Raw genomic sequence first — 24,960 nt, 5'->3', positions numbered from 1 at the left:
AGTGACACAGGAACCTGCCTGGGACCATTTCTTTTCCATCCCTAATTTCTGCCTGGAGTATGGTGTGATGGACTTCATCCTAGCCAATGCACCCTGAATCCCTGCTGAGCTCTGCCTTGGGCAGGTAGATTTAGAGACTGACAGCGATGTTCAGCAAGGAATGTCTTTGGAGAGAGGTTTCATGGAGATGCAAGATGGAGTTGGAGATAGGGATGGATGATGAGGTGGGGATGGTGGGGGTGCAGATGATGGAGATGATGGGAATGGTGACAATGCAGACTGGGGATGGTGGTGGAGAAACATCTCCATCCTGAGGCAGTTCCCTCCAAGAAATGCTGCTGCCACTTGGTCCCTTGTATAGAAGCTCAGCTGACATTGTATAGGCCAATGCACTTTTGCAATGGCTCCAGGATGGACTGAGTGCACTCTGCCCTTGCCACTGTGCTTGCACTTAGTCCTAGGCATGGTGCCATGTGTACCCACCACTAAAGGAAGACCTGGAATTCCTCAGGGATGCCATTTGCATGCTGTGATTTTCCCATCCTCCCAGAATTTTCCTTATCCCCCATTGCATCCCCTGCCCCTGTCTGCCTACCAGTGGCATCCCATCTTTTCTCTGTCAGCTGTTCCCCTGCCGTCAGGCTTCATGCCACTGTCCACTCTGTTGTTGTGAGTTAGACTTTTAGTTATCCCTTCACTGCAGCCCAGCGTTGGGACGCTGTCATAAAAGACACCCCATAAATTTTATACTGAACAATAAAACATTTCTGTGTTGGCTGCTGTTCCCCTCACTCATTGCAGCAGCATGGACTGAAGGGTGAAGGGTGGAGCTGGAGGAGTCCACAACTTGCCAAGCCCCAATCTCAGCTCCTGGCTCCTCACAGCCTGGCCAGGGCCTCACTGATTCTTTTTGAGTGGTTTGGTTGGAGGAATGGTGCTGGAGCAGTGGGATCTGAGGGATGCAGCCACATCTGGTGTAGAACAGCTTCTCTGCACCCGAGGAGAACCCCAAACATCCCCTCTGCTTCCTCCATGAGGCAGAAGGGCCTCTTACCCATTTGCTGGACAAGAGGGGCTAGGGGTAGGCTCAGCTCTCCCTCCAGATGACAGTGCCCATGGGCTTCTTAGGTGGGTTCCTCACGTTTCTGCATCCACCTCTCTGCACCCATCTACCCTTCTGTATCTATCTACTCTCAGTCCATCCATCCTTCCCCATCCTTCTATCCTTCTCCATCCGCCCATCCATCTGTGCATTCATTCATCCTTCTTCAATCCATCTACCCTCCTCCACTCACCCTTCTCCATTCATCCTCAGTCCATCTACCCTTTTCCTTCCTTCCTTCCTTCCTTCCTTCCTTCCTTCCTTCCTTCCTTCCTTCCTTCCTTCCTTCCTTCCTTCCTTCCTTCCTTCCTTCCTTCCTTCCTTCCTTCCTTCCTTCCTTCCTTCCTTCCTTCCTTCCTTCCTTCCTTCCCTCCTTCCTTCCCTCCTTCCCTCCTTCCTTCCCTCCTTCCTTCCTTCCTTCCCTCCTTCCCTCCTTCCTTCCTTCCTTCCCTCCTTCCTTCCTTCCTTCCCTCCTTCCTTCCTTCCTTCCTTCCTTCCTTCCTTCCTTCCTTCCTTCCTTCCTTCCTTCCTTCCTTCCTTCCTTCCTTCCTTCCTTCCTTCCTTCCTTCCCTCCTTCCTTCCTTCCCTCCTTCCCTCCTTCCTTCCTTCCTTCCTTCCTTCCCTCCTTCCTTCCCTCCTTCCCTCCTTCCTTCCCTCCTTCCTTCCTTCCTTCCCTCCTTCCCTCCTTCCTTCCTTCCTTCCCTCCTTCCTTCCTTCCTTCCCTCCTTCCTTCCTTCCTTCCTTCCTTCCTTCCTTCCTTCCTTCCTTCCTTCCTTCCTTCCTTCCTTCCTTCCTTCCTTCCTTCCTTCCTTCCTTCCCTCCTTCCTTCCTTCCCTCCTTCCCTCCTTCCTTCCTTCCCTCCTTCCCTCCTTCCTTCCCTCCTTCCTTCCTTCCTTCCCTCCTTCCCTCCTTCCTTCCTTCCTTCCCTCCTTCCTTCCTTCCTTCCCTCCTTCCTTCCTTCCTTCCTTCCTTCCTTCCTTCCTTCCTTCCTTCCTTCCTTCCTTCCTTCCTTCCTTCCTTCCTTCCTTCCTTCCTTCCCTCCTTCCTTCCTTCCCTCCTTCCCTCCTTCCTTCCTTCCTTCCTTCCTTCCTTCCTTCCTTCCTTCCTTCCTTCCTTCCTTCCATCCATCCATCCATCCATCCATCCATCCACGCATCCACGCATCCACGCATCCACGCATCCATCCATCCTTCCCTGTACATCTTCCCTTCCCTACCTACCCTTCTCCACTCACCCTTTCCCATTCATTGATTCCTCCCCCCCCATCTTTCTCCACTCACAACCTTTTGGACCCTCCATCTTTGATTTCCCCACATTTCTCCCTCACGAAACATCCCCGAGGAGCACTGGGGATGCATGCAGAACCATGAGGGTTGGTGTCAACCTCTGCACACAGCACTGCCTGGAGATGTGATGGAGGGGGACTTCGGGTGGGGTTGACTGCTGTGGTGGGTGTTCTGCAACAGTGTCAGTGACACATCAGACCTGGCACCCCAGGACTGTGCCCTAATGACCGTGCCTTCCTGCAGGGTCCTCTCTGAGGCTGTTTTCCCTGCAGGGGCACTGTTGGGGATTAGCTCTTTTAATTGGATCAGCAGCTGCTGCTTCACAGCTTGCACCTCACATCCCCTCCTTCTCCCCCTCCTTCTCCTCCTCCTCACGTCACTGTGCAGGAGTCAGGCCGTTCCCTCCAGATCCTGGAGATGGGGTCGGTTTTAGGGTCGGGATTTCTGCAGGGGATTTGTGCTTTGGTGTCTGCAGGGGTCACCTCATGGGTCCCACTACCCTCCTGCTCTGCAGCCTCAACCATGTGGACACAGACCCCGCCATTATTTGAGGTCAGGGGGTGGGGGGACCTTCCCCATGTGCCATCTCCTGCTGCACAGAGCAGAATGTTCTTATCCCAGAACATCTCCACACCTTTGCGCCCTTTCTTTACAGTCAGACCATCTTCCTTACAGCTCCTTCAGGGGTTTGCAGCCCTGTCATGGGACAGTTGGGCTGCAAACTCATTTTGCATTTCTGATAATGCAATGGAACATGCTGCCGAGGGATGTGGTGGAATCATCATCCCTGGAGATGTTCCAGAACCGTGGAGATATGGCACTGAAGGACATGGTCAGTGGGAGTGGGTTTGGGCTGGGCTTGGGGATCTTGGAGGCCTTTTCCAACCTCAGTGATTCTATGATCTCTATGAGTGGGCCGTGGTGGGACGGGTCAATGATTGGACTTGAGGAACCAGCTGGCTTTCTGCTCACGGGTTTTACCCACATCAGCCAAGGTCCAGGATGGTTCTGCTTCCTTCTGGTGGGTAAACCAAGAGAAAGGTGGCCTTGTTCCTTCTGGGGAAGATGGGACAGAGCAGAGGACATCAGTAGGGTTGCATGGAGAGTTCATGAGGAACACCATCCTTCCCAAACCATACATCAACCCTACAACAAACTGAGGGTCCTCCTTGCTCATTGACGTGCAAACACTCATACAGTTGCAAGGTTTTGTTCTGCAGGACCCATATTTCCTGATGTTTCTTCTTCAGAACCCCTATCTCATCTCCTGCCACTTGTTCTGCAGGTCCCATATCTCCTGCTGCCCCTCCTGCAGCCCTTTGTCTCTGTTTTGTGTGCAGTATCACTTATCCCATGGCCACTCTTGTTCTCTGCAGAGCATATTTGGGCATTTGGTACAGTTTGGTTCCCCTATACCAGACAGCAATGACAGGCTGGGCGTCACACCAAAATTGTTTTCCTTTTCAGGCTGGTCAAACACTGGAACAAGGACTGAGAGAAGCAGGGGGGGTGTCTCCATCCCTGGAGGAGCTCAACCCCTCCTGGACACAGCAGCCTGGTGTAACCTCAAAGCTGCCCCTGCTTGGAGTCAGGTCCGGACCAACCAACCACCTCCTGGGGTCCGTCCAACCCTCATCATTCCGGGGTGGATGGCAACTCCCCACCAGAAATCTTGGCTCTCCCTCTGGGGTCTCAGGGTTTTTTTACGTCAGAGCCATGCTATTTCATGCTCTATTATCAGGTTAGTCAAAACACTTCGCCCAAATATATGTCTATATAATTGCCAGCTACGCTCGCTTCCTTGGCTCCTGCTGTTTTCCATTGCATCGGATTTTCAATCATGCAAAATATCTACTTTCACCTTAATCTGCACGAAACCCTGCATGAGAGAAGAGGGGAAGCCAACATCCACGTCTCAACCTCATCATCCCGAGCCCCGCATCTCACCAAGGCTGGAGACAAATCCTGATTCCTTGGGGTGCTGCAAAGGGGAATGGGAATCAAAGAGAAGAGGGTTTGGTGTTGTTGCAAAACTCCGATAGGAAGTCTGTGGCTTTGGTTTGAGTGTCGGCTCATAGGTGAAGCAGATCCCATTGGTTGGGATCATACTGCCATCCCCAAATGGATGATTTTTCTCTTGAAACAGTGCCCACTGCGGCTCCCATTGAATGGGAGACCATGTTGCCAACCCCAAAGGAATGGGATTTCTCTTAAAACACTGCTCTTAGCATCTTCCATTGAGTGGGGCCACATTGCCAACCCCAAAGGGATGGGATTTCTCTTAAAATCGTGCTCACATTATAGGGCATTGAGCTACACAGTTTTGGTTTGAATCTTGGCTCGTAGGCGAAGCATCTCCTACTGAGTGGGAGCACACTGCCATCCCCATGGGGAGAGGGTTTCTCTTAAAACAGTGCTCACATCATAGGGCAGAGACCCCCACGTTGTGCTGGCTGAGCATTGCCCCAACCCTGTGCCCAGCACATCCCTTTCTTTCCCAGCAGAGCTGTTCTCCTGCTGCCACAGACCCGTCTCCTCTCCAGACTAAACACTCCTCATATTTCCCGTCTCTCCTCACATTGGAACGTGTCTGTAATCACTCTCTTCCCCAATTTCTGCACCTTTTTGGATGCTGGGGCAGCTCAGGATGTACCGAACATCCAGGCAGAGCTGCTGGGGCAGTGGGATCACATTTCCCCACCTCTGGCCCCATCCCAACACCCCCAGAGCAGGAGGCACAGCCTGCAGGGAGGAAGGCTTTGCCAGCACAGTGGGACCACGTGGGCACTGGGAAAGGGCCCCGGCTGCTGGGAAGGTGGGTGATGAGAAAGGGGTGATGAGGAAAATGGGGTAATGCTGGGACTTGCAGGAGGGGTTGGGAGGGAAGGAAACGTCAGCAGTGAGATGAGAACTCATCCCGGGGGTCTTTTCACAGAATCACAGCATATGTGCCTCTGTACCAATAGATTTATATGCTTTATACCTCTGTACTTACATATCTGCAGACCTCTATACTTGGGTATCAACAGACTGTATTACTGTATACCTATATACATCTATATGCAACTCTATACCTCTATAGCTCCATATCTTCATACCTCTATATCCATATATCTCCATACTCCCAGCTCTATATCTTTGTACCTCTATATCTTTATACCTCGATATCTATGTATCTCTATACCCCCAGATCTGTGTGCCTCAATATCTCTGTATTTATATTCCTCTGTACCCCTGTATCTACATTCCTCTATACCCCCATGTCTATACTCCTCCTCTTGCATCAGCACCCTATGCACGAGCCAACACCACTATGGGATTTCCAAAGGGCTCTGGGCAATGGGACAGGAGGGACTAATGATGTGGGGAGATGCAGGAGCACCCCATGGCACTCATGGTCCTCATGGTGCCTACACAGTGCAATGCACCCACACTCTTTGGTCACCTCGCCATGCCAGGATGGACTCTTGGTCTCTCTCCTTTCTCATTTATTTTTGCCCGTGGGAGCTGGGCAGAATCCTGCCTGTAAATCCAAAGTGCCTACAAGCACTTCTCACCAGCACTGCCAACAGATCATGATTCAGTGCTTTTTTTTTTTTTTTTTTGGGGGGGGGGGAGGGGGGAGGAGGAGGTGAGGGTGGATAGAAATTAATTAGTTCAGGCCCATCGCAATTATCTAATTCAATGAGCACAACAATAACCCACTGTTTAAAGGTTCATGGACATTTAGCACCATCTGGATTTTCTGATCATGGGCTTTGAAAACAGTTGAAAATGAAGTAAGAGGGATTGTTTGGCCCGGATGCTCCTTTTTTGCCTCCCAGCTGCACCAACAGTGAAAATAACCCCAATGGACCCATTGGACAGAGAGAGAGGGTCAGCAGAACAAACATCACCCTGCCTCTCACCATCTGCCTCCGAGCTGCATTTGGTGTCCAGAATGGGAAAGCAGTGGCCATAGAGGGATATGGGGAAAAGAGCTCCGTGTCAACTGCAGAACCCTTTGGGTTTGGGGGTGGAGCTTTGGGGTGAAGCTTCAGCCATCCCAATGGAGAGCTGGGGTTTGCAGACATCCCTAGAGGGGATGTGAATGGCTTGGAGCCCTTTGGAAATGGAATGGTTTCTTGACAGGGATGGAAGTTGGATGTGCGGGTTGGCCAGGCTGGGTTGATGGCATGGGAAGGCATTGGAGAGCACCACTGGTGTTTAAGGGTAAGGAGCATCCCACCATGTCCAAAGCTGCTCCAAGAGAGACCTGGAGCCTGCACAAAATTCAGGATGGAGTGATGTATAACCCATCCCCAGGGTGTCCCTATGAGAAAGGAGTCATATATGCTGGGAGGTCCCACATCTGTTAGCCCAAAAAATCACTGCGTAGCCCGCCCCAGGTTCCTCCATCACTCCGGCAGCTGGCTTCCCTTGTTTCTTGGTTTTTGCACACTTGTTCCTCCCCAAACCACCTTTGTCCCTCTCTTTGCTCACCTTCACTCCTCCTCAACTTCTTTTTCTTCAGTCCCTAAGTGTTCTTCCCATAGAGCTCTGTAAGCACACCTTGCACCAGCTGCATAGAGACATTTAGGTTGGAAAAGAGAGTGACAGGACAAGGGGGAATGGCTTTAAAGTGAGACAGGGGAGGTTTAGGTTGGATATGAGGAGGAAGTTTTTCACCAGAGGGTGGTGAGGCACTGGAACAGGTTGCCCAAGGAGGCTGTGGATGCCCCATCCCTGCAGGCATTCAAGGCCAGGCTGGATGTGGCTCTGGGCAGCCTGGGCTGCTGGTTGGTGACCTGCACACAGCAGGGGGTTGGGACTGGATGAGCATCGTGCTCCTTTGCAAGATATTATATTACAGGGATGTCCCACGTAGGCAAGCGCTTCCTACCCCCTAAATAAGCCAAATTCAGTTCTTATTTTTTCTTGTTTTCCTGCATGTTTCTATGACATTGCTAAGGCTGCAGACCTTCTGATGCAGGGAAGCAGTGCAATGTGCTGAGGTTCCGGCTCCTGTCCTGAGACGGGAGCATCAGCACTAAATAATGAACAGACATCTTGATCCACATCCAGGCTGCTCTTAGCACGTCCAGAGGAGCTCCGCAGATGGAACGGGGCAACCCGTGTCCTGCTGATGTCAGAACCCAGACATGACATGGGCACCAGGCACTGGTGACCTTCGTGGAGTCATCCAATCCATCTGTGTGGTGGGCAGAAGTCCCATGTACGTGCTGCAGAGGGTCTGCAGCTCCCAGCAGTCGTGACCTTGGCCAAGATATTTCCACGGGAAACCTGTAAATCATGTTGCTGGCTTCCTGAGATGGATTATTGGCATTGAAGCTGGACGTGAGTCACCAAAACCAGCAAAAAGATTGGGTAGTGGTGGATGCACTTTGGCCCTTCATCTAAGTGACCAACGACCTGTGATAGAGACCCAAAATTACCAGAACGAGCCCTGAAGGCACCATCGATCCATCAGGAACCAAGAGATTGTGCATCTGGTGTTGGGTTCCCAGAGCAGAGCTGCCAAAACTGATATGAGGTAATGCCTGATGGCATTTGGGTTCCTCTTTCTCAGTGCCTGTTGAGGATCCAAGCCCTGGACTCGCTCTGATCTGAGTAGTTTGGGATAGGACTGGCGCATGCTGGGATCAGAGTTCTGTTATCGTGTTGGCACGGCTGGGTTTTAACCCTATGCACTTTTGAGGGAGGTTTTGTCTTTGAAATGGGAATTTAACACCTTCTTGCTGTTCGTGGCCTTGGAAGAATCGTTCTTCCATGGCCTAAGTTTGAGTTCCACCTCTCAGCAACTTGTGCACTGATTGGGATGGGGATGGTTGGGTTCATGTGGGTGCTGCCTACTTCCCAAGCAGCTCAGTGTCCCCTGTGGTCACATCGCAGGCCCAAGGATGGGTCAGTTGTTGAGCTGCAAGATGAGATGTGGGGGGAACATGGATGTGAAGCCGTGGTACAAACTGGAGGAGAACATCCCAATCTCTGCCTGTGTTCTCTGTCAGCTTTGGGTGATGCCCTCACCCACTGGGACAAGAGCAGTGACCCAATGGGGCAAAGACCCCAGTGGGATCCTGCTTTCTGGAGGGGATGGTCCCTCATTTAGCTGTGAGGTTCTGCAGCCATGCTCCCCACACCTGGTCTGGGGAAGAGGGATAACGTCATCCCGCCCAGCACAGCTCCTTGGCACCAAAACGATTGCATGGTGCCAGCCAGCAGGCCAGGAAAGGGGCCAGCTGGGGGAAACGCAGGGAGAGCCCCACGCCAAGTCTCCCCGCTGCAAACTGTGGGGATTGCAGCCGCTGCTTTGCACAGGCTGTTCTGCTGTGTTCTCTGTAAGGAAGGTAAGGATAGGGAGGAGGCAGAACAAAAAAAAAAAACACCTTGGGATGTTGGTCTTTGGGTGTTTTGGTTTGGGATGATGCATGGGGCATGTCAGTGGGAAGTGTGAGGGAAATGGCACCCTGGTGTCCCCATGGGGTTCATATTTAGGGCCAGGGGTACCCATGGATCTATGCATGCTCCTCTCCTGTGTCCTTCTCTCCTCCCCTATTTTAGACACCCTAGAATTATTTGGAAGCCCAAGGCACTGCCGTGGTTGCTCACGAAGCTCTCCAGTCTGCCATGGGCTCCAGGACACAATCTATTCCCCTTTCCCACTCATGGCCTTTGTTGGTCAAGCTGGGATCTTGAGGAGCAGATGTCATTTATTGGGGTTTTCCCCTGCAGTGAGATTTTCATTTGTCTCTGGGCAGATCCATAAGGCAGGGATGGCATCTGTGGCTTTCCATCATCCCAAGGCATTTTGTATCATGATGGGGTCCCAGCTCATCCCCATGACTCTTCCCTGTGGCTGTGCAGGGATGATCTGAGACCTGTGCCTTGATCCCAATAGGTACAGCTTTTTGGGATCACTAGAAGGGGCCAGATCCTATGGTCCTCACCTTGTGGAGGCTGATGGGAACACTCAACCTTGAAAGCCTGAGCACTGTGTGAGTGGGATGGGTCACCTTGGGCAGACTCAAAGTGAGGAAAACCAGAAGAAACGGGGCAGTAGGAAATGTTTTCTTCTTGGGTTTCCCATCCCTGATTTCCACTGGGTCAGGAATCGGATATGGGTGTTGAATTCAAAACCACTGAGCAGAGTGGCCACTAGCAGCCCCATGTATTTAACTCCATAGAACCCAGCCATTATTTTGGTCTTCCCTAGGGCTTGCAGTTCTGTGAGGATGATCTGTGGCAGTGGTATGTCACAGGAGACATCAGGATATCCCACTCTGCCAGGAGATCACAATGCTGCTCCCCACCCTGCAGGAACCAGATGTTCTACCCATACCCATGGGCAGGAGGTCTGTAGGGGACAGCCACTGGGACGTGTCATGACCTTAGTGATTGTTTTGTAGAGAGGATATCCTCTCCCTGTTCACATAAGCCATGGAGCCTGGAGGAACCCCATCTCCTCCAGCCACCATTGTGGAGGAAACCATGGAACCCATGTCCTTCAGCCCCAGAGATACCCACAGTGCTACTCAACATACCAGTGGACATCCAGCACTGGTGGGATGCCTGTCCATCCAGGACACTTGCAAATTGTTCTATCCTTTCACCAGGATCAGTCCAGAGCATCCCTGGGATACCATGAAGGGAGTGGATGAAGGACCCATCCCACCCAAATTTATTCCTAACGTCCCTCCACAAAGGCAACTCCATGCTCAACACAATGAGTGCTGATAAAGGAATGGAGAGATGCAGCTCCTTGAGTGCGTTGAGTGACCACGTTGAGAGGGTCAAAAACTGATCATCATAAGAACTGTCTTTTTTTTTTGTTTTACTTTTATTGTTTAAGATGGAGGGGTGGGAAGGCTGAGCAGTAGGCATCATTGTGCTGGCTGGGCACGAAGCAGAGCATGAGTGCTGGAGGAGGATGAAGATGAGGATGAGGACAAGAATGAGGGTGAGGATGAGAATGAGGAAGACAAGGAGGAAGGGATCAAGTCTGTTCTTGGATGAATGGGCACAAAGTCCTCAAGACCCCAAGTTTAGGGTGCTCAAGGCACAGAGTGAGCAAGTGCCATGGCAGGGGCTGTTGGTGTCCCAGTGAGGGTCCCTTAGGGCCATGCTATGTGGAATTCCCAACATCACAGGCACAAATCCAAAAACTCCATAATGTGAAGGGGGATCTGGGGAGATTGAATACCCCAGGGATGAGATGTGGGGTTCCTCATGACACCCATCTGTCTGTAGTGTCCTCTCCAGTGTACCCACCGTGCCACCCTCCCATGTTGTCTCTGCCTGCATTCAAATTCCCCCATTTTTGCCATGGTCCCACTCCCAGCTTCTCTCAGTACCTCCCAGTAACTCTTCTCCCCTCCCCTGCATCCACTGGGGCAATGGTGGGATCCCAATGGGAGCAGACCCAAATGGTGCTGTGTGGTGGGAAAAAGCACATGAAGCACTGGGGACAAATGGAGGTGAGCAGGTTGGTCACGAGTTGTCTGTTCTCAGCTCCCACTCTTGGCCAATGGGGGTGGCTTGGGGACAGCAGGGTGGCCATTGAGGACCATAGCTGGGAGAAGAGGGCAGACATAGGCTGGAGATCTCCATGTCACAACATGGACCATGTCACAACAGTGGCCCATCAGTGTCCCCATGTGTCCCCTGATGGGGACGTGTGTCCCAGTGCTGAGGTCCAGTGGCACAGCCAGTAGCCAGGAACCTGCTCTGGGACCAGAAGCTCATTGCACACAGCCAGGGAATATAATAAAATTAAACCTCATTAAGCACTTAGAGAAGGGTTTGTGTTGAGGGGCCGGGGCGGGGGTGGGATGGATGGGGGGAGCGTGCGTCTCAATACTGAGCTATTTAGGAGGGAGAATTTAATAACGGGGGGGTTGGTTTTTATGGCAATAGATTTATTCCACCTGGGCTAAGAAATACATTCCACATCTGCCGAGCCGTGTAACCAGACTCTAATTAAAATCGTATGCCAATGAGGGCCCGGCTGTAAAACACAAAGCTGGCTTTTAGGGCGGCTGGGAACCGCGGCTCGCGCCGAGCTCCGGGCTGGGGGCCAGGCGGCCACGGGGTGGAGAGGGACGTGGCAGCGGGACTGAGATGGTGGCAGTGGTCCCATGGCCACTTGGGTCCCCCTGGCTGGGCAAGGGGGTGCATGTGCCCATGGGGTGTTGGTGCTGGTGAGAGGTCCAGGATGACGTGTGGTGGTATTGGGGTGTGGGTAGTGAGGGGACAAGGGGACGCCCATGTCTGTGTAGTGAAAACGGGGACAAGGGGACACCCATGTCTGTGTAGTGAGCATGGGGACAAGAGGACACCCATGCCTTTGAAGTGAGCATGGGGACAAGGGGACACCAATATCCATGAAGTGAGCATGGGGACAAAGGGACACCCATATCCATTAAGTGAGCATGGGGACAAAGGGATACCCATGTCTGTGTAGTGAGCATGGGGACAAGGGGACACCCATATCCATGAAGTGAGTACAGGGACAAGGGGACACCAATATCCATGAAGTGAGCATGGGGACAAGGGGACACCCATGTCATTACAGAGACAAGATGATGGATAGTGCTTTGACAAACTTGGTTTAGAGGGAGGTGTCCCTGCCTATAACAGGGGGATTGGAACTAGATGATCTTAAGGTCCCATCCAACCCAAACCATTCTATGGTTCTATACCCAGATGAGTGCTGGGACCCTGGGGACAAGGTGATGTCTGTGTATCTGTAGAGATCACGAGGACAAAGTGAATGTAATGGCTGTGGGGACAGGATGATGTCCATTGATGCACAGAGACCATGGCGACTGTGTGTCATGGTTTTGTGATTGATGGTTTATGACACAGTGTGATGCCCTTGTGAATGCAGGGACCCCGGGGACAAATTGGTGTCCATATATCTGTATCCATGAGGACAAGGGGACACTCATATCTATGTAATGACCACAGGGACAAAGTGATGTCCATGTGAGTGCAGGGATCCTGGGAAAAAGGTGGTGTCTGTGTTTATGTAGTGGCCATGGGGACAGCGTGACACCCATGTGAATGTGGTGGCCATAGGAACAGGATGATGTCCAGGACCCTGTGGACAAGGTGATCTTCTTGTGTCTGTCCTGACCATGGGAGTCCATGTGCATGTAGTGACCATGAGAACAAGGTAATATCCAGGGATGTGCTGAGACCCTGGGGACAAAGTGATATCTGTGTATACGTAGTGACCATGGGAACGAGGTGGTGTCCATGTGCACGTGGGTGGCCATGGGAATACGGTGACATCTGTGTGTATGGGGACAAGGTGAAACTCACAGTTGTCACCACAGGGACAAGGTGGACATAGTAGGGATGGGGTGTGTATAGTGAGCGACACCATTTTGTATGGGGTGACCATGGGGTGGGGTGGAGACCTTGTGTGTGTAGTGACCGCAGGAACAGGTGGATCTGTGCATGTGGGGACAGGATGATGCCCATACAGTGACAATGGGGACAGGGTGACTTCCATGTAGTGATTATGAGGACATCCATGCATCATAGTGACTGTAGGATGGGGTGACATCCATATGTTGGGGTCAGAGTGACATCCATCAATAGTAATGACTGTAGGATGGAGTGACATCCGTATGTTGGGGACAGGGTGACATCCACACATTGTGGTGACCGTAGGATGGAGTGACATCCATATGTCAGCAACATGGGCATGAAGTGACATCCATGCATCGTAGTGACTGTAGGATGGGGTACTATCCATACATCAGTGACACAGGAACAGGGTGACATCTATGCATTGTAGTGACCACAGGATGGGGTGACATCCATATATATCAGTGACACAGGGACAAAGTGACATCCATGCATCGTAGTGACCATAGGCTGGGATGACATCTATCCATTAGTGACATGGGGACAGGGTGATATTGGCATATGGATGGAGTGATGGCCATGGGCACGGAGTGACAATGAAGACACAGCTACGGGGCTGGGGACACGCTGATGGTTGGCATTTTGTCCCCTGTGCCTCCTGCAGTCATCTTCCCAAATCGCTCCACCCAGATGTTGTCGGGCCAATCCTCATTTTCTCATCAAAATTAAGAAGCGAAAGGGGAAAACGTAATTTTTCACCCAATGTCAGTGACCAAGCGGGGAACAAGGCAGACCTTGGGCCACGTCTGAGTGGCACTTTAATGGGGCCACGCTGAAAGGCAGCCCTGTGTGCGCCGTATGGGGACACCGCGTTTTTACGGCCCCGTGCAGTCAGGGCTCACATTTGCCGAACAAACAGAGGTTCTGTCTTGGGTTTAATAGAGCTGGTCCTCCAGACAGCAGCAGAAAGTGCCAGTTCTGATGGAGAGAGACTAATGAGCCCTTCGAAATGGTTTGTACGGGAGCAGAGAAGTGAAAAAAAAAAAAAAACCCACCCCAAATGCACTCGCTGCCAAGGAAAATACGCTTACCTAGTAAAGCATGAGTAATAAGTGGCACTTTTTACAGTGCAAAGATATAACTTTTCATGAAAACACCAAATAAGGCTCCGTGCAAAAGGTGGATGGCCGTTTTATGGAGGTTTTTTCTCTTTTTTTCCCCCCGTTTTGCTGGTGCCTGTTTACGGGTTCCCACCGCCCCCGGCACAGCCCGGCTCCTTCCCTGTGCGACAAAATGAGGAGGGAATGGAAAAACAGGAGCCGCCGTGCTCTGAGACTTTCTATTTTTAACAGGTTAAAAATAGCCACTTCTCAGCCACCAGCCCAGGAATTGCTGGGGTGAAGCTGTGCAGCGGGATGTTGGGAGTAAACAAGTGTCAGGACAGCTTATGGAGATGGGACATCGTGGGCCACCGGGTGCTGTGGATGTGGCCACTGGGACCTCCACCAAAGGGCTGCAGGGTTCAGTGCCAGTGGGGTGCTCAGCACTGATTGGGATGCTCAGCTCTCAGGAAGGATGCCCAGCTGTGAAGTGGGATGCTCAGCACCTAACTGTGGTGCTCTATCCCCAGGGAAGATGCTCAGCATCAAGGTGGGATGGTCAACATTCAAGCAAGGTGCTGAGCACTGAGGCTGGGGAATGCTGAGATCCAAGAGAGGATGCTCAGCCTCAAGGTGGGATGGTCACCATCAGGTGGGATGCTCAGTATCAAGGTGGGTGCTCAGGCCCAAGGGAAAGTGCTCAGCATCAAGGTGGGATGGTCAACATCCAAGCAAGGTGCTAAGCACTGAGGCTAGGGGATGCTCAGCACCCAAGGGGATGCTGAGATCCAAGAGAGGATGCTCAGCACCTAAGTGAGTGTTTTATCCCAAGGGAAGAAGTTCAGAATCAAGGTGGGATGCTCAGCATCTAGACAAGGTGATGAGCACTGGGGCTGGACATGCTCATCACTTAAGTGGTGATTGGCCTCAAGAGTGGATACTCAGGCTCAAGGTGGGATGGTCACCATAAGGTGGGATGCTCAGCACCTAAGGAGATGCTCTATCCCAAAGGAAGTTCAGAATCAAGATGGGATGCTCAATGTCCAAGCAAGGCACTGAGCACTATGGCTAGGGATGCTCAGCATCAAGGTGGGATGCTCAGCACCTAAATGGTTGCTTGGCCCCAAGGAAGAATGCTCAGCATCAAGGTGGGATGGTCAATGTCCAAGCAAGGAGCTGAGCACTAAGGCTGAGGGATGCTCAGCCCTTACGGAGGGTGCTCAGCATTGCAGTGGGATGATCAGAACCCAGAAGGGAGTGCTCAGCATTGAGACTGCGAGATGCCCAGCACCCAAGGGGCTGCCCAGTGTCAAGCTGGGATGTTCAGCCTTGCGGGTTGCAGAGCTAATGCTCTGAACCCAAAGCGATGCTCTGCATCAAGGAAACAGGCTCAGCACTGTGGGGGGATACTCAGCCCTGAGGGACCCTGGGCACTCAGCACCAGCACTGGGGGACAGTCAAGATTCCCTTATGCAAGAGATGCCCCAAAACAGGGCCTGCTTTGACGTGACATCCAGCTCCAGAATTAGAACTGTGGCTCTGGGTTCACATGGATCAGTTTTGGGTTTGAGACTTCCCCAACATCTCTGGGATGCTGTTGGCAAAGGGGCAGTTTGGAGGTTACCAAAGACCATTGAGTCTTAATGTTCCAGTTCCATCACTCCATGACCCAAAGCATTTCTCTGGCTCAGAGAGCCCCCAGAACATCTCCCTGCCACAGGGGATGGATGGAGTTGGCAGCTAGATGGTATGCACACGGGCAGAATGTCCCACAACATTCCTAAAACAACCAAAGAGAGGAGAGAGGTGTTGGCATCCATCACAGCAGGTGGGACTCTGCAGGATGACATGCTGCAAAGCCTCCGTGGGACGTGGGAGCCAGGAAGGATGCTCTAAGTGCTTAAAGCATAGTACGAAGGATGCAGATGTCCTCAAGCCCTTTCCCTTCAGCTTGAAAAACAGAAAAAAGGGGAAAGCTAGCAGCACTGCATGGTCCAGCAGCAAGGGACCTTCCCCAGGCAAGGTGCTGACGCATGGCCCGGCGCTGGCACACGTCTGCTCTCCCCTCCACCACTGCTCAGCTCCTCCAGGCAGAGTTTTGCTTCCTTTTAAGGCCCTGTGCTCCCTGCTCTGGAGCTGCGGCCGTGCTGGGAGAACAAAACAAGTCGGCGGTGCAGCGCTGCTCGCCTTCGCCCTGATGGTTATGGGCTGTGCCCTCGGCTCCCATTTTTCCTGCAGCATGCAGTGTTTAACCAGATAAAGGGCAGCCAGGTTTTCCAAGCAGGCTCTGCCTCCTTGCAGCACAGGAAGCTTTAAATCAGCATCCCAGCCCCTTTCGCAAACAAGATAAGGAATTCTCATCCTCAGAAGCAGTGTTTTGAGGCAGGGCACGTGCAGCTGCTGGTTCAACACCACCTTGGCCAAGAGAAGCTTGGGGTACCAATGGTTTTATGTCTGACATTGGATAGTACAATGTTCCCAGCTTCTTTCCCCACCAGTAAAACAAGGACGAAGCTCTCTCTGCTTTAACATCCAACTAAAAATCATTAAAAACATGCTACTTAGCAGATGACATTATCAAGCACCTCCCTGTGCCCATAAAGGCTCTGTCCTCCTGAGGGTGCAGAAATGGTTGGAAGGCAGATGCAGAGATTTCCTCTCTTCTCCCCTTGCACCTCCATTGCAGGGAGCTGTGCAGGTGACAGCAGCCCACAGAGCTGGAGGCAGATGTAAAAATTCATCTCATTAGATAAAAACCTATCTAGGAGGAAAGGGACTAAGTTGTATCATGAGCAAGGACTCCTACAGCCAGACCCCTGCATGCACAGATAGAGAATCCTCCTTTAACCTTTAACCCATTCCCCTTGCTTGCTCCTGCACTCCATGCAGCATGCAGGAACGCTTCAGCCTCGCCCAAGGGGCATCCAGGGACCCGAGGCCCCCGTGGGGCTGGCAGAGCTGTGCAGTGCAGGAGGGGGAACATGAGATCATGATTTTGGAAGCTTGAAGTTCGCCTATGTCCTGCTGCAGACATTAAGTCATTTTCCTGAGGAAGTGGTGTATGACGTTGAGCTGGTTATATGGGATTGGGGTGGAGCAGCGAGCTCCAGCGAGAGGACCACTGTTCTGGTACAGAGCAGGTGAGGTGCGAGCACACCACATCCCTGCAGAATTTGTCATGGAAATAAGACCTGAGGAGACAGCCCAGGGGTCTGAGTTCAATGCAGACCTCAGCAGCTCGAGGTGTTTTCCACCTGGGTGACCCACATTGATGAGTTTATTGGATAGAAGAACTCTTCACCTACTGCATGTAGGCTCCTACGTGTGGCCAAGCAACTTCTGAAAATCAGGATGGAGCAAATCTTTTAATGAATAAAAAGACAAGAAAAATCTGTACTTAACGTTTTCTTACTTATTACTTTTCAAAATATACCCCTGACTCCACCAAGAAAAGCAACACACTAAGTGGTGGCCTCCATACCAAACGAGGTTCTTCATTACTTCTCCCCATGGATCTCTGCTGCACACATCACTAAAACATACCTTGAAAGCATCCCAGCTCCTCCCGCTGTGCAGTTGGCTCTGGTTGGGTGCTGGTGCCAGTTCTGCCTGCCCTCCTGCCTCCTACCCTTATTTTTCCTGTAAGCTTCCAGTTCAGAGAGTCCAGAGCTGAATGAGAAGGATGCTGGAGTGTGAGGTTACCCTCAATCTCCCACTTCTAGTGATCCACCTGTCCAGCAGCCAAACCCATCCAGCTGGGATCACCATGGGCACAAGGGCTGTTTAAGGAGATCCTCTCCCATCTGCTGAGGGTCCCAGCTGCTTGGGGTGATCCAACTGTAACCGAACCAACTGTTGATCACTATTAGGTGTGCATTCCCATTTTGTGAGCCACCAGCTTGATCACTCAGCCAGAATGATTGCCATTACAATCAATGAGTTGGTCCTCTTGCTATCCAGAGGTCAGAATACTTTCAGCTGTCTGCCTAAAGACATCTCCCCCTTGGTTTACACTCTTTAGACCCCTGTGCCACCACAAACACTCTGTATACCACTACGTACATAATGGCAATATAAACACCAGCCTAACAACACCCAGAAACAACCACTGACCACATCAGTTGCCCACCTGAGACCTCACCAGCAAAGTTTCAGAAATGCTGAGCACCCATCCTCTGGAAAACCTCTTTTACGATATAAATCTTAGCACCAAATGACAGAAAGCATCCAAATGGAGGAGTTATTTCTAATCAACGGGTCTGCAGTGCTTTATTCACCTCCAATAACTGGTTTCTCAGAACCATTTGCTGCAACACTTCCTCCAGAGGCAGCTGACGAGATGTCCTAGAAAACAACTCAATGGTGTCTGGTTTGTGCCTGTAAAACATTTCAGCAGCAAACCAGGCCCAACAAAAACACAAAGCTGCGTGCAGTTCCTCACAGACAAGGACACCTGACCTTGGTCTACCAGGAGAGCCCTCTGAACACCCTCTCCCCTTTGACTCGTTAACTTTCAAGGTTACAGATACCGCTGCTTTCCCAATAAGAGCACAGCCTTCCCCCAGTTCCACCAGAGCCAATTGTGTGGGAAGCCTTTAAGATGTTTTTGCAGAGACAGAGCACCACCAGTGCCCTGCTCTATAATTAGGCTTCTGAGCAATTTACAGAGGATATGCTCAAGGAAGAAAAGGGTAAGAGAATTTTATATGCGCTGCTTTGTCCAAAAGAAGGTTACGAAAGGCAGAGCAAAAACTATTTACCAGCCTCAGGGGGAAAATTAAGTTTGTTTCATTCAGTTCAAGCTGAAGCAGATGTTCAATATCTGTGTGTGTGCCTGAAGACCTGCTACATTGCAGCTTCTCACCAACGTGAACGTTTGGATCAATGTGGAGAGCTGAAGGTGTAAAAACAGGGGGGGAAAAAACAAAAGGGGAAAAAAAAAAAAGATGATGCCAGAACTTAACTCCCAGTGGAGTCCATCTACCACTTGTGGAATGGGCCTTTAACACCAAGCTGCTAAAAGGCCATCTTAAAAAAAAAAATAAAATAAAATGTCATGTAAATAGATGAACAGTCTTTCAGGAGTTCAGTCCAGACGTTGCATCCAGGTGGTGATTTTCACACAGCTTAATAGTGAAGACTGAAGTTATTGCAGTAACAGATAAAACTTCTTCCCAATACAAAATGTAGTCCAAAGGGCTTACTTACACAGTAAGCAAGATATCTTACGTAATGGAAGATTGCATGTTGTCCTCCTCCTGTGCAGCAGCTTTCAGAGAGCCACGCAAAGAGAACAACACTCTCAAGCTGCCAAAGGGAGCGGGGGAAAGAGTCAGTTCATTTCTTCTGAAAGAAGCCCATGATGGAGACCTGTTTGTTGGCTCTGCTGGTGGTGGCTGCCCCCTTCTTCTGGTTCTTCCTCTCTTCCTTTGGTTCTTTCTTCACGGGCAGCGCAGGCTGCTTGGGGGCAGCTGGTGGCTTGGTCTTGGTGAAGTCATCCTCACTGTCTGTACAGGATTCGCTCTCGTAAACCTTCTCAGTCACTAGTTGAGAGAGAAGAACAACAGATGGTGCTGGTTAAACACGTGTGTTGAAGAGCAGCAACGTCCCCCCCCGCAGCCTTCCCATTGCACTTCTGGAAACGAGCACTGTGGTTCAAGGAGCACATGCCAGGTATGGGAATGAAGTCCAACCCTCAAGGTTAAATGGTACATTCAGATGACCAGGCTGGTTCTGTATACACTGAGTTAAACTGCCTCCACAGAGTCAAACTGACCTCCTTCTTTCCTAAGCAGCAGATAGTAGATGGATGAGCTGGGAGCTTGAACACCATCCAGCTCTTTCAAAATGAGCTGACGTCCCCAGGGATGTTCTCTTGCAGGCCATATGCACACCTTAAACACCAGCAGCCTCACACTGGGAAGGGCTCCTGGGAGGACAGCTCCTGTTCCAAACCTATTCAAGCATCACCCTCTTCAAGATTCAACGGCCACTAGCGTGCATCAGATGGCCAAGGAAAAGCAAAGCCAACACACTGAGAAGAGGGGCACAGAACTCCATTGGCAGCATCCTCAACGCAAGAGGGCAAACAGGGCAAAAAAATAAAGAAATGCCTTAAAAAGACCACAAAACGAAACCTATCACCAAAATCAAGGACTATTACTGAATGGGATTGCTGGCTTGTTGCAGTCAGCATCCCACGATGGAAAGCTAAGGGATATAAAGCAGCACTCACTGAAATGAAACCGAGTCCACTGCACCGACAAAAGCCATCATTAGATACTAGTAAATGTTGTTGTATCAGCCTTCCCAGCAGTGCTCTGGTATTCTTCTAGTAAACCATTTCTCTTTAGCAACTGTATTCTTTTAAACACACGTCCTAACTACTATTCTTCTGGGAAATTAGCTTCCTGTTGTGTTAATGCATCAAACCACATAAGGATTTCTACGTAACCGGCCTGCAAAGAGGAACGGTATGAAATCCTGCTCTGCAGAGAGCAGATGCTCAGACAGGGACCATAAATCCACGCTGACTTCCTGCAGAGGGAACTGACCTCGGAGGGAGCAGTGTTAGCAGATTGCTGGCCAGTTACTGAGCTTGAAAGACTTACAGCACTGTCACCCTGGCGATAATTGTTGGTAACAAAGCACGTGCTTAATCCCCTCCAATTACGAAATAACAGTTTACGTTGTTTCTTCTAGTGAGATTGCAAATGAATAAGAACTCTGTGCTTGTGGCAGGCCATACCAATGGATTGTTGATGCTCAGCTCAGCCAGATGTGCTGCATCACCATAACTCAAGTTATGCGTGCGAGCTTTAACTTAAACCAGTGCCATACAACCAATTTGCCTACAATGGAGACATATTTATTCCAATACTGAAATCCATGTGTGTTCTTTAAGCTTTAGAAAGTGTGGGGTAGAGATGCATTAGCTTAAACCTCAGCAATTCCCCTTTGCTATAGGCTAAGAGCATGCACTTGGCTGCGTTCCTGTTGATGCATGGTAACATGCCTTAAGCCCAGCTCCACAGACACTTGCTCAATTTCCCTCAGGGCTAATCTCTAAATTAGTTTTGCTTTTTGACACCAATTCCCCACTATTGCAGCTATTGTGAAAATGGCCACTTCAAAGCGTGGAGAAATAGAAAGGACAGCTTAACTCCAACATTAGGATTTAATGTCTCTATACCACTGTCCTTGTGGACATCAAGGAGGAAAAAGAAAAGCTGTCTTTCAAAGAATACCAACAACTTACATCAGCTTGGGAGAACAGCGGGTTATTTAGCCCTCAGATGGTTAGTTCTGTGCAAGGAAAAGGTGGGTAAGGAGTGGGGTAAGCTGGACAACAACCAGACTGCAAGTTCTGTGCAATGAACTGGATGGCTCTCAGTATGGGGAAAAGCACCTCCTTCCTCACCACTCTCAGTATCCTGGCTCCATCCCTCCTGCCTTCCCAGGTGCACTGCCTCCCAAAAGCACAACAGTGGCTTGTAATTCCCTTTCCATACAACGGCTGTGGATAGGAACCATAAATCCCCAAGTCTGAGTTTCACAAGAGACTACAAAACCTCTTGGGAGTGGGGAGAAGAGAAAGTGGGCAAACTTCCCAACCCTGGTACATTTGGAAAAGGCTGAAGAGAAAGCAGCACTCTTTGCTGGAAGCTGAACCCAGAGCACTCATTAGCGTGAGCTCTGGATGCAGATTTCTTGAACTTGAGTCCCCTGCTCATGCTTTTTTGATCCATTTTCCTTCCAAGCATTTTAATGATTCTATCTGGGATGGGAGCACAAAAACACCCTATAACACAACAAGCCAAATCAGTCAGCAACACCTGTGCAAGTCCAATACCTTGACAAAAATCCAGGGCTTGAAATTTCAGTTACCAGCACAGCCAGTTGTTGAGTGCCAGCCTTGTTTCTTTAAAGGAGATACACAAATCCAATAGGAAACATAAGACACAACCACACAGATAGGTGCAAACACGCAGGTTGACTCGTGTGCATGCAGCTCTAAAGCTGGGCCAAGCAAGGCTGTATCTGTGCACAAAAACAATCCTGTGCAACAGCCACAGGTCTTCTAGAACTGCCTGAGCTCCCTTGACATCTATTAAGATGAAGAATGCCAGGCACATCATATGGTTTAGCTGACAACATCACTACAAAAAAAAAAAAAAAGAAAACCACCACATTTTGCCCTCTTAAAGTTTTAAAACTCTGAAGGAAAAAAAGGATTCTGAACTTCTGCAGCTCTGCTTCAGTGCCAGGATACAGAGAAGGAGCACAGTGGTGTTACACAACTTTCTCCAGGTCACAGGAGGAAGCAGTGTGCAGTTAGACCAATTTGAAGCTTCTGGCTTTCAACAACAACTCTGAAACCTCCACCAGGCCAGGCCTTCACAGAAAGGGCAGCTACCACAATCTGGGAGCATGAGGTGGAAAGCAGAATAACAAAGTGATGTTGTGATATTGTGAACCTCTTCCTAAGCCCACGAGAGGCTGACCCTAAAAATCTTCAGTACGACTGCAATAAAAGTTGGACCCACAGAAGTGTGGGAGACAGCCATTCTTACCCATGCAGCCTTCCTCTTCATCAACAAACATCTTGGATTTCAGCACACGCTTCCGTTTCCTCTTCTTTCCCCCAGCTGAAGCCTGAAGGACATCACAAGATTGTGAGACATCAAGTTAAAGCCCTGTGCATGACCCCAGGGCACAAAAGCATCAGCTCTCTAACCAAACTGATAGAGAATGTTTTGTGAATTCCCCTCCCTTCTCAGGATAGCCCAGTCTAAGTTTTGCTAATGACGGTTCTCCCCATCCCACCAGGATGAATTTCAGAGAAACCAAACTACTGAAATGAGACAGCAGCTTCTTCTGCCTGCCAGCACAAGGGGCACATTCCTCTTGCAAGGGGCACACGACATTCTGAAATGTATTTAGCTCTGTGTGGGGTTGTTTCATCATACCTCTGAATAACGAGGAAATAACAAGGTGTGCATGACACCAGGATGCATGCTGTGACGAACAGCTGTGCTTTCAGTAAAGCTACACGTGTTTTTTCAGCTCAGGGGTTGACTTTGTGCCAGCTAGAGCCCACCTCTCTTACGCAGCAGCGATACAAACTTGAACACTGAGGTTCTCTAGTTTCATTCTGGCCCTGCCTTGACTCCAGAGGCCAAGATTTAGAGGGGAGAGCGTAAAATGTGAGCAACAATTCATTAGGAGGATAAAAGGGAAGAAAACAGTGCTATATCAGCAGGAAAAAAAAAAAAGAGTTTAAGTAAAGCTGTGCTCTGGATAATGAATAAAGTGGTGAACATGATGGATTCTTTCAAGGTGGATCATGTGGCAGATGAACAGGACCATCCCCTTGGCATCTGAAAAGTGGCTGAGCAATCCCCATTGTGTCAAATGAAAGCAGAAGTTAATCACTATGATGTGCTCTTACCTCAGCTGATGCTGGCTCCAGCTCAGCCTTCAGAGCAGGTACCAGAGGTGGTGGAGATGGAGCTTTCTCTTCCTCGATAGTAGGAGATGCTGGGACATCTGACAAAAAGAATACACGAACACCTTAGCAACAGTCAGGCCTAATGTCCCTTTGCCTCTACCACTGTCTCATGTCATGTCATCTAATTTAACTCCGAGTAATTGCTTACAACTTGAATTCAACTTGAGGTTTACAACTTCTGAGATCTGAAGACAACACATCCCAAGAAGCCATACCCAACCCGACAGCTCACCCTGCACCAAGGTGCTGCACACTGGAGCTCCTGAAGAAAACACAGCCAAGGATGGGACAGGATGGGAAAAGCATGTCTGATATTTTTGGAAAGCCATGCTCAGCCTCACTGAGTGAAGCTTGGAAAACCAACATAAATTAGAATGTTTCAGGCATGTATTTCACCTGTTCAGTAAGAAAAGGGACTAGAATCTGTTCAGGAATTAAGAGTCGGAGCTAAGACTACATATTCTCAAATCACTGCATGACCTCTGTTTTTCTGCCTCTCCCTGAATGGTAAAACAGTGTAATTGCTTCAAAAATGGCATTTCAAATCCCAAATGATGACCATATTAGCTTGAAACTGCCTTCATAGAACCATAGAATGGCCTGGGTTGAAAAAGACCACAATACTCATCCAGTTCCAACCCCCTGCTGTGTGCAGGGTCGCCAACCAGCAGACCAGGCTGCCCAGAGCCACATCCAGCCTGGCCTTGAATGCCTGCAGGGATGGGGCATCTACAACCTCCTCGGGCAACCTGTTCCAGTGCCTCACCACCCTCTGGCTGAAAAACTTCCTCCTCATATCCAACCTAAACCTCCCCTGTCTCAGTTTAAATCCCCCCTCTCAGTTTAATTCATGCAAGAATTAAACGTGATACTGCCCACCCCACAAGATTTTAAAGAACACCACAGGAAAAAAAAAACAAAACCAAACAACAAATACAAAACCCAAACCACTCCAAAAAGCTAAGTCCGTTCTCCCATCTGTCACTGCGTTCATCTTTGTGAAGCAGATGGATGCAGTGACTGAGATGCTGGAATCCCTCCAACACTTGCACTGCCTCACATGGTCAGGGCCACCTCCCCAGCTTTCTATGGTGCAAAACCAACACTGGAGGGTCTCACAGCAACGTTAGACTGGGGTGAGACCAGCAGGGCATGCAAAGGTACGAGAAGGCTGAGGTCACTTCTATGGGGCTGGCAGAAGCACTGAGCTGCGACAGCTTAGCAAAATCAGGGCAAGGGGGGGGGGACAGAAGCAGCACTGTGACTAATTGAAATGACTTCAACGAATCCTCTCCAAGTCCACCTACGAAATACTGCCATGCAAGCCCTCAACTGCGGGGGAGAGCAAAGAATGTGGGGGAAGAAACTCCTCATCTGACCTATTGCTTAACAATAACAAGGCTGCGGCTGGCTGCGAGGACAGAGTGCTGCTTGGCTTCTCCTCCCAGCCCTGCTGGCTGCAGTGCTGCCTTCACGCTGTCGTCGTAACACGAATTTTGGATCCGTAGCTGTCCCAAGTGATTAGGTCAGTGTGAAGAGTTACGACTGTGCCAGGCGTGCGGCCAGCTGACCTTCATAGGTTAAGAA

General features: G+C 50.2%; 1 protein-coding gene across 1 annotated transcript in view; it reads right to left on the bottom strand.

The window, feature by feature from the left end:
• Window positions 1–12,080: 12,080 nt before the first annotated feature.
• The window catches only part of POLD3 (DNA polymerase delta 3, accessory subunit), a 37,026-nt gene continuing 24,146 nt past the window's right edge, over window positions 12,081–24,960 (bottom strand). Inside the window, exons 10-12 of the mRNA XM_031606063.2 lie at window positions 23,314–23,411; window positions 22,436–22,517; window positions 12,081–19,405 (exon numbers count right to left, since the gene is read on the bottom strand). Coding sequence (XP_031461923.2) covers window positions 19,200–19,405; window positions 22,436–22,517; window positions 23,314–23,411 — 386 coding nt within the window. The 3' untranslated portion in view covers window positions 12,081–19,199. The remainder of the gene's footprint in view (window positions 19,406–22,435; window positions 22,518–23,313; window positions 23,412–24,960) is intronic.

Source organism: Phasianus colchicus, chromosome 1, assembly GCF_987193195.1.
Source record: "Phasianus colchicus chromosome 1, bPhaCol1.hap1.1, whole genome shotgun sequence".
Classification (NCBI taxonomy): Eukaryota; Metazoa; Chordata; class Aves; order Galliformes; family Phasianidae; genus Phasianus; species Phasianus colchicus.
This window is presented reverse-complemented; position numbering and strand designations above follow the sequence as displayed.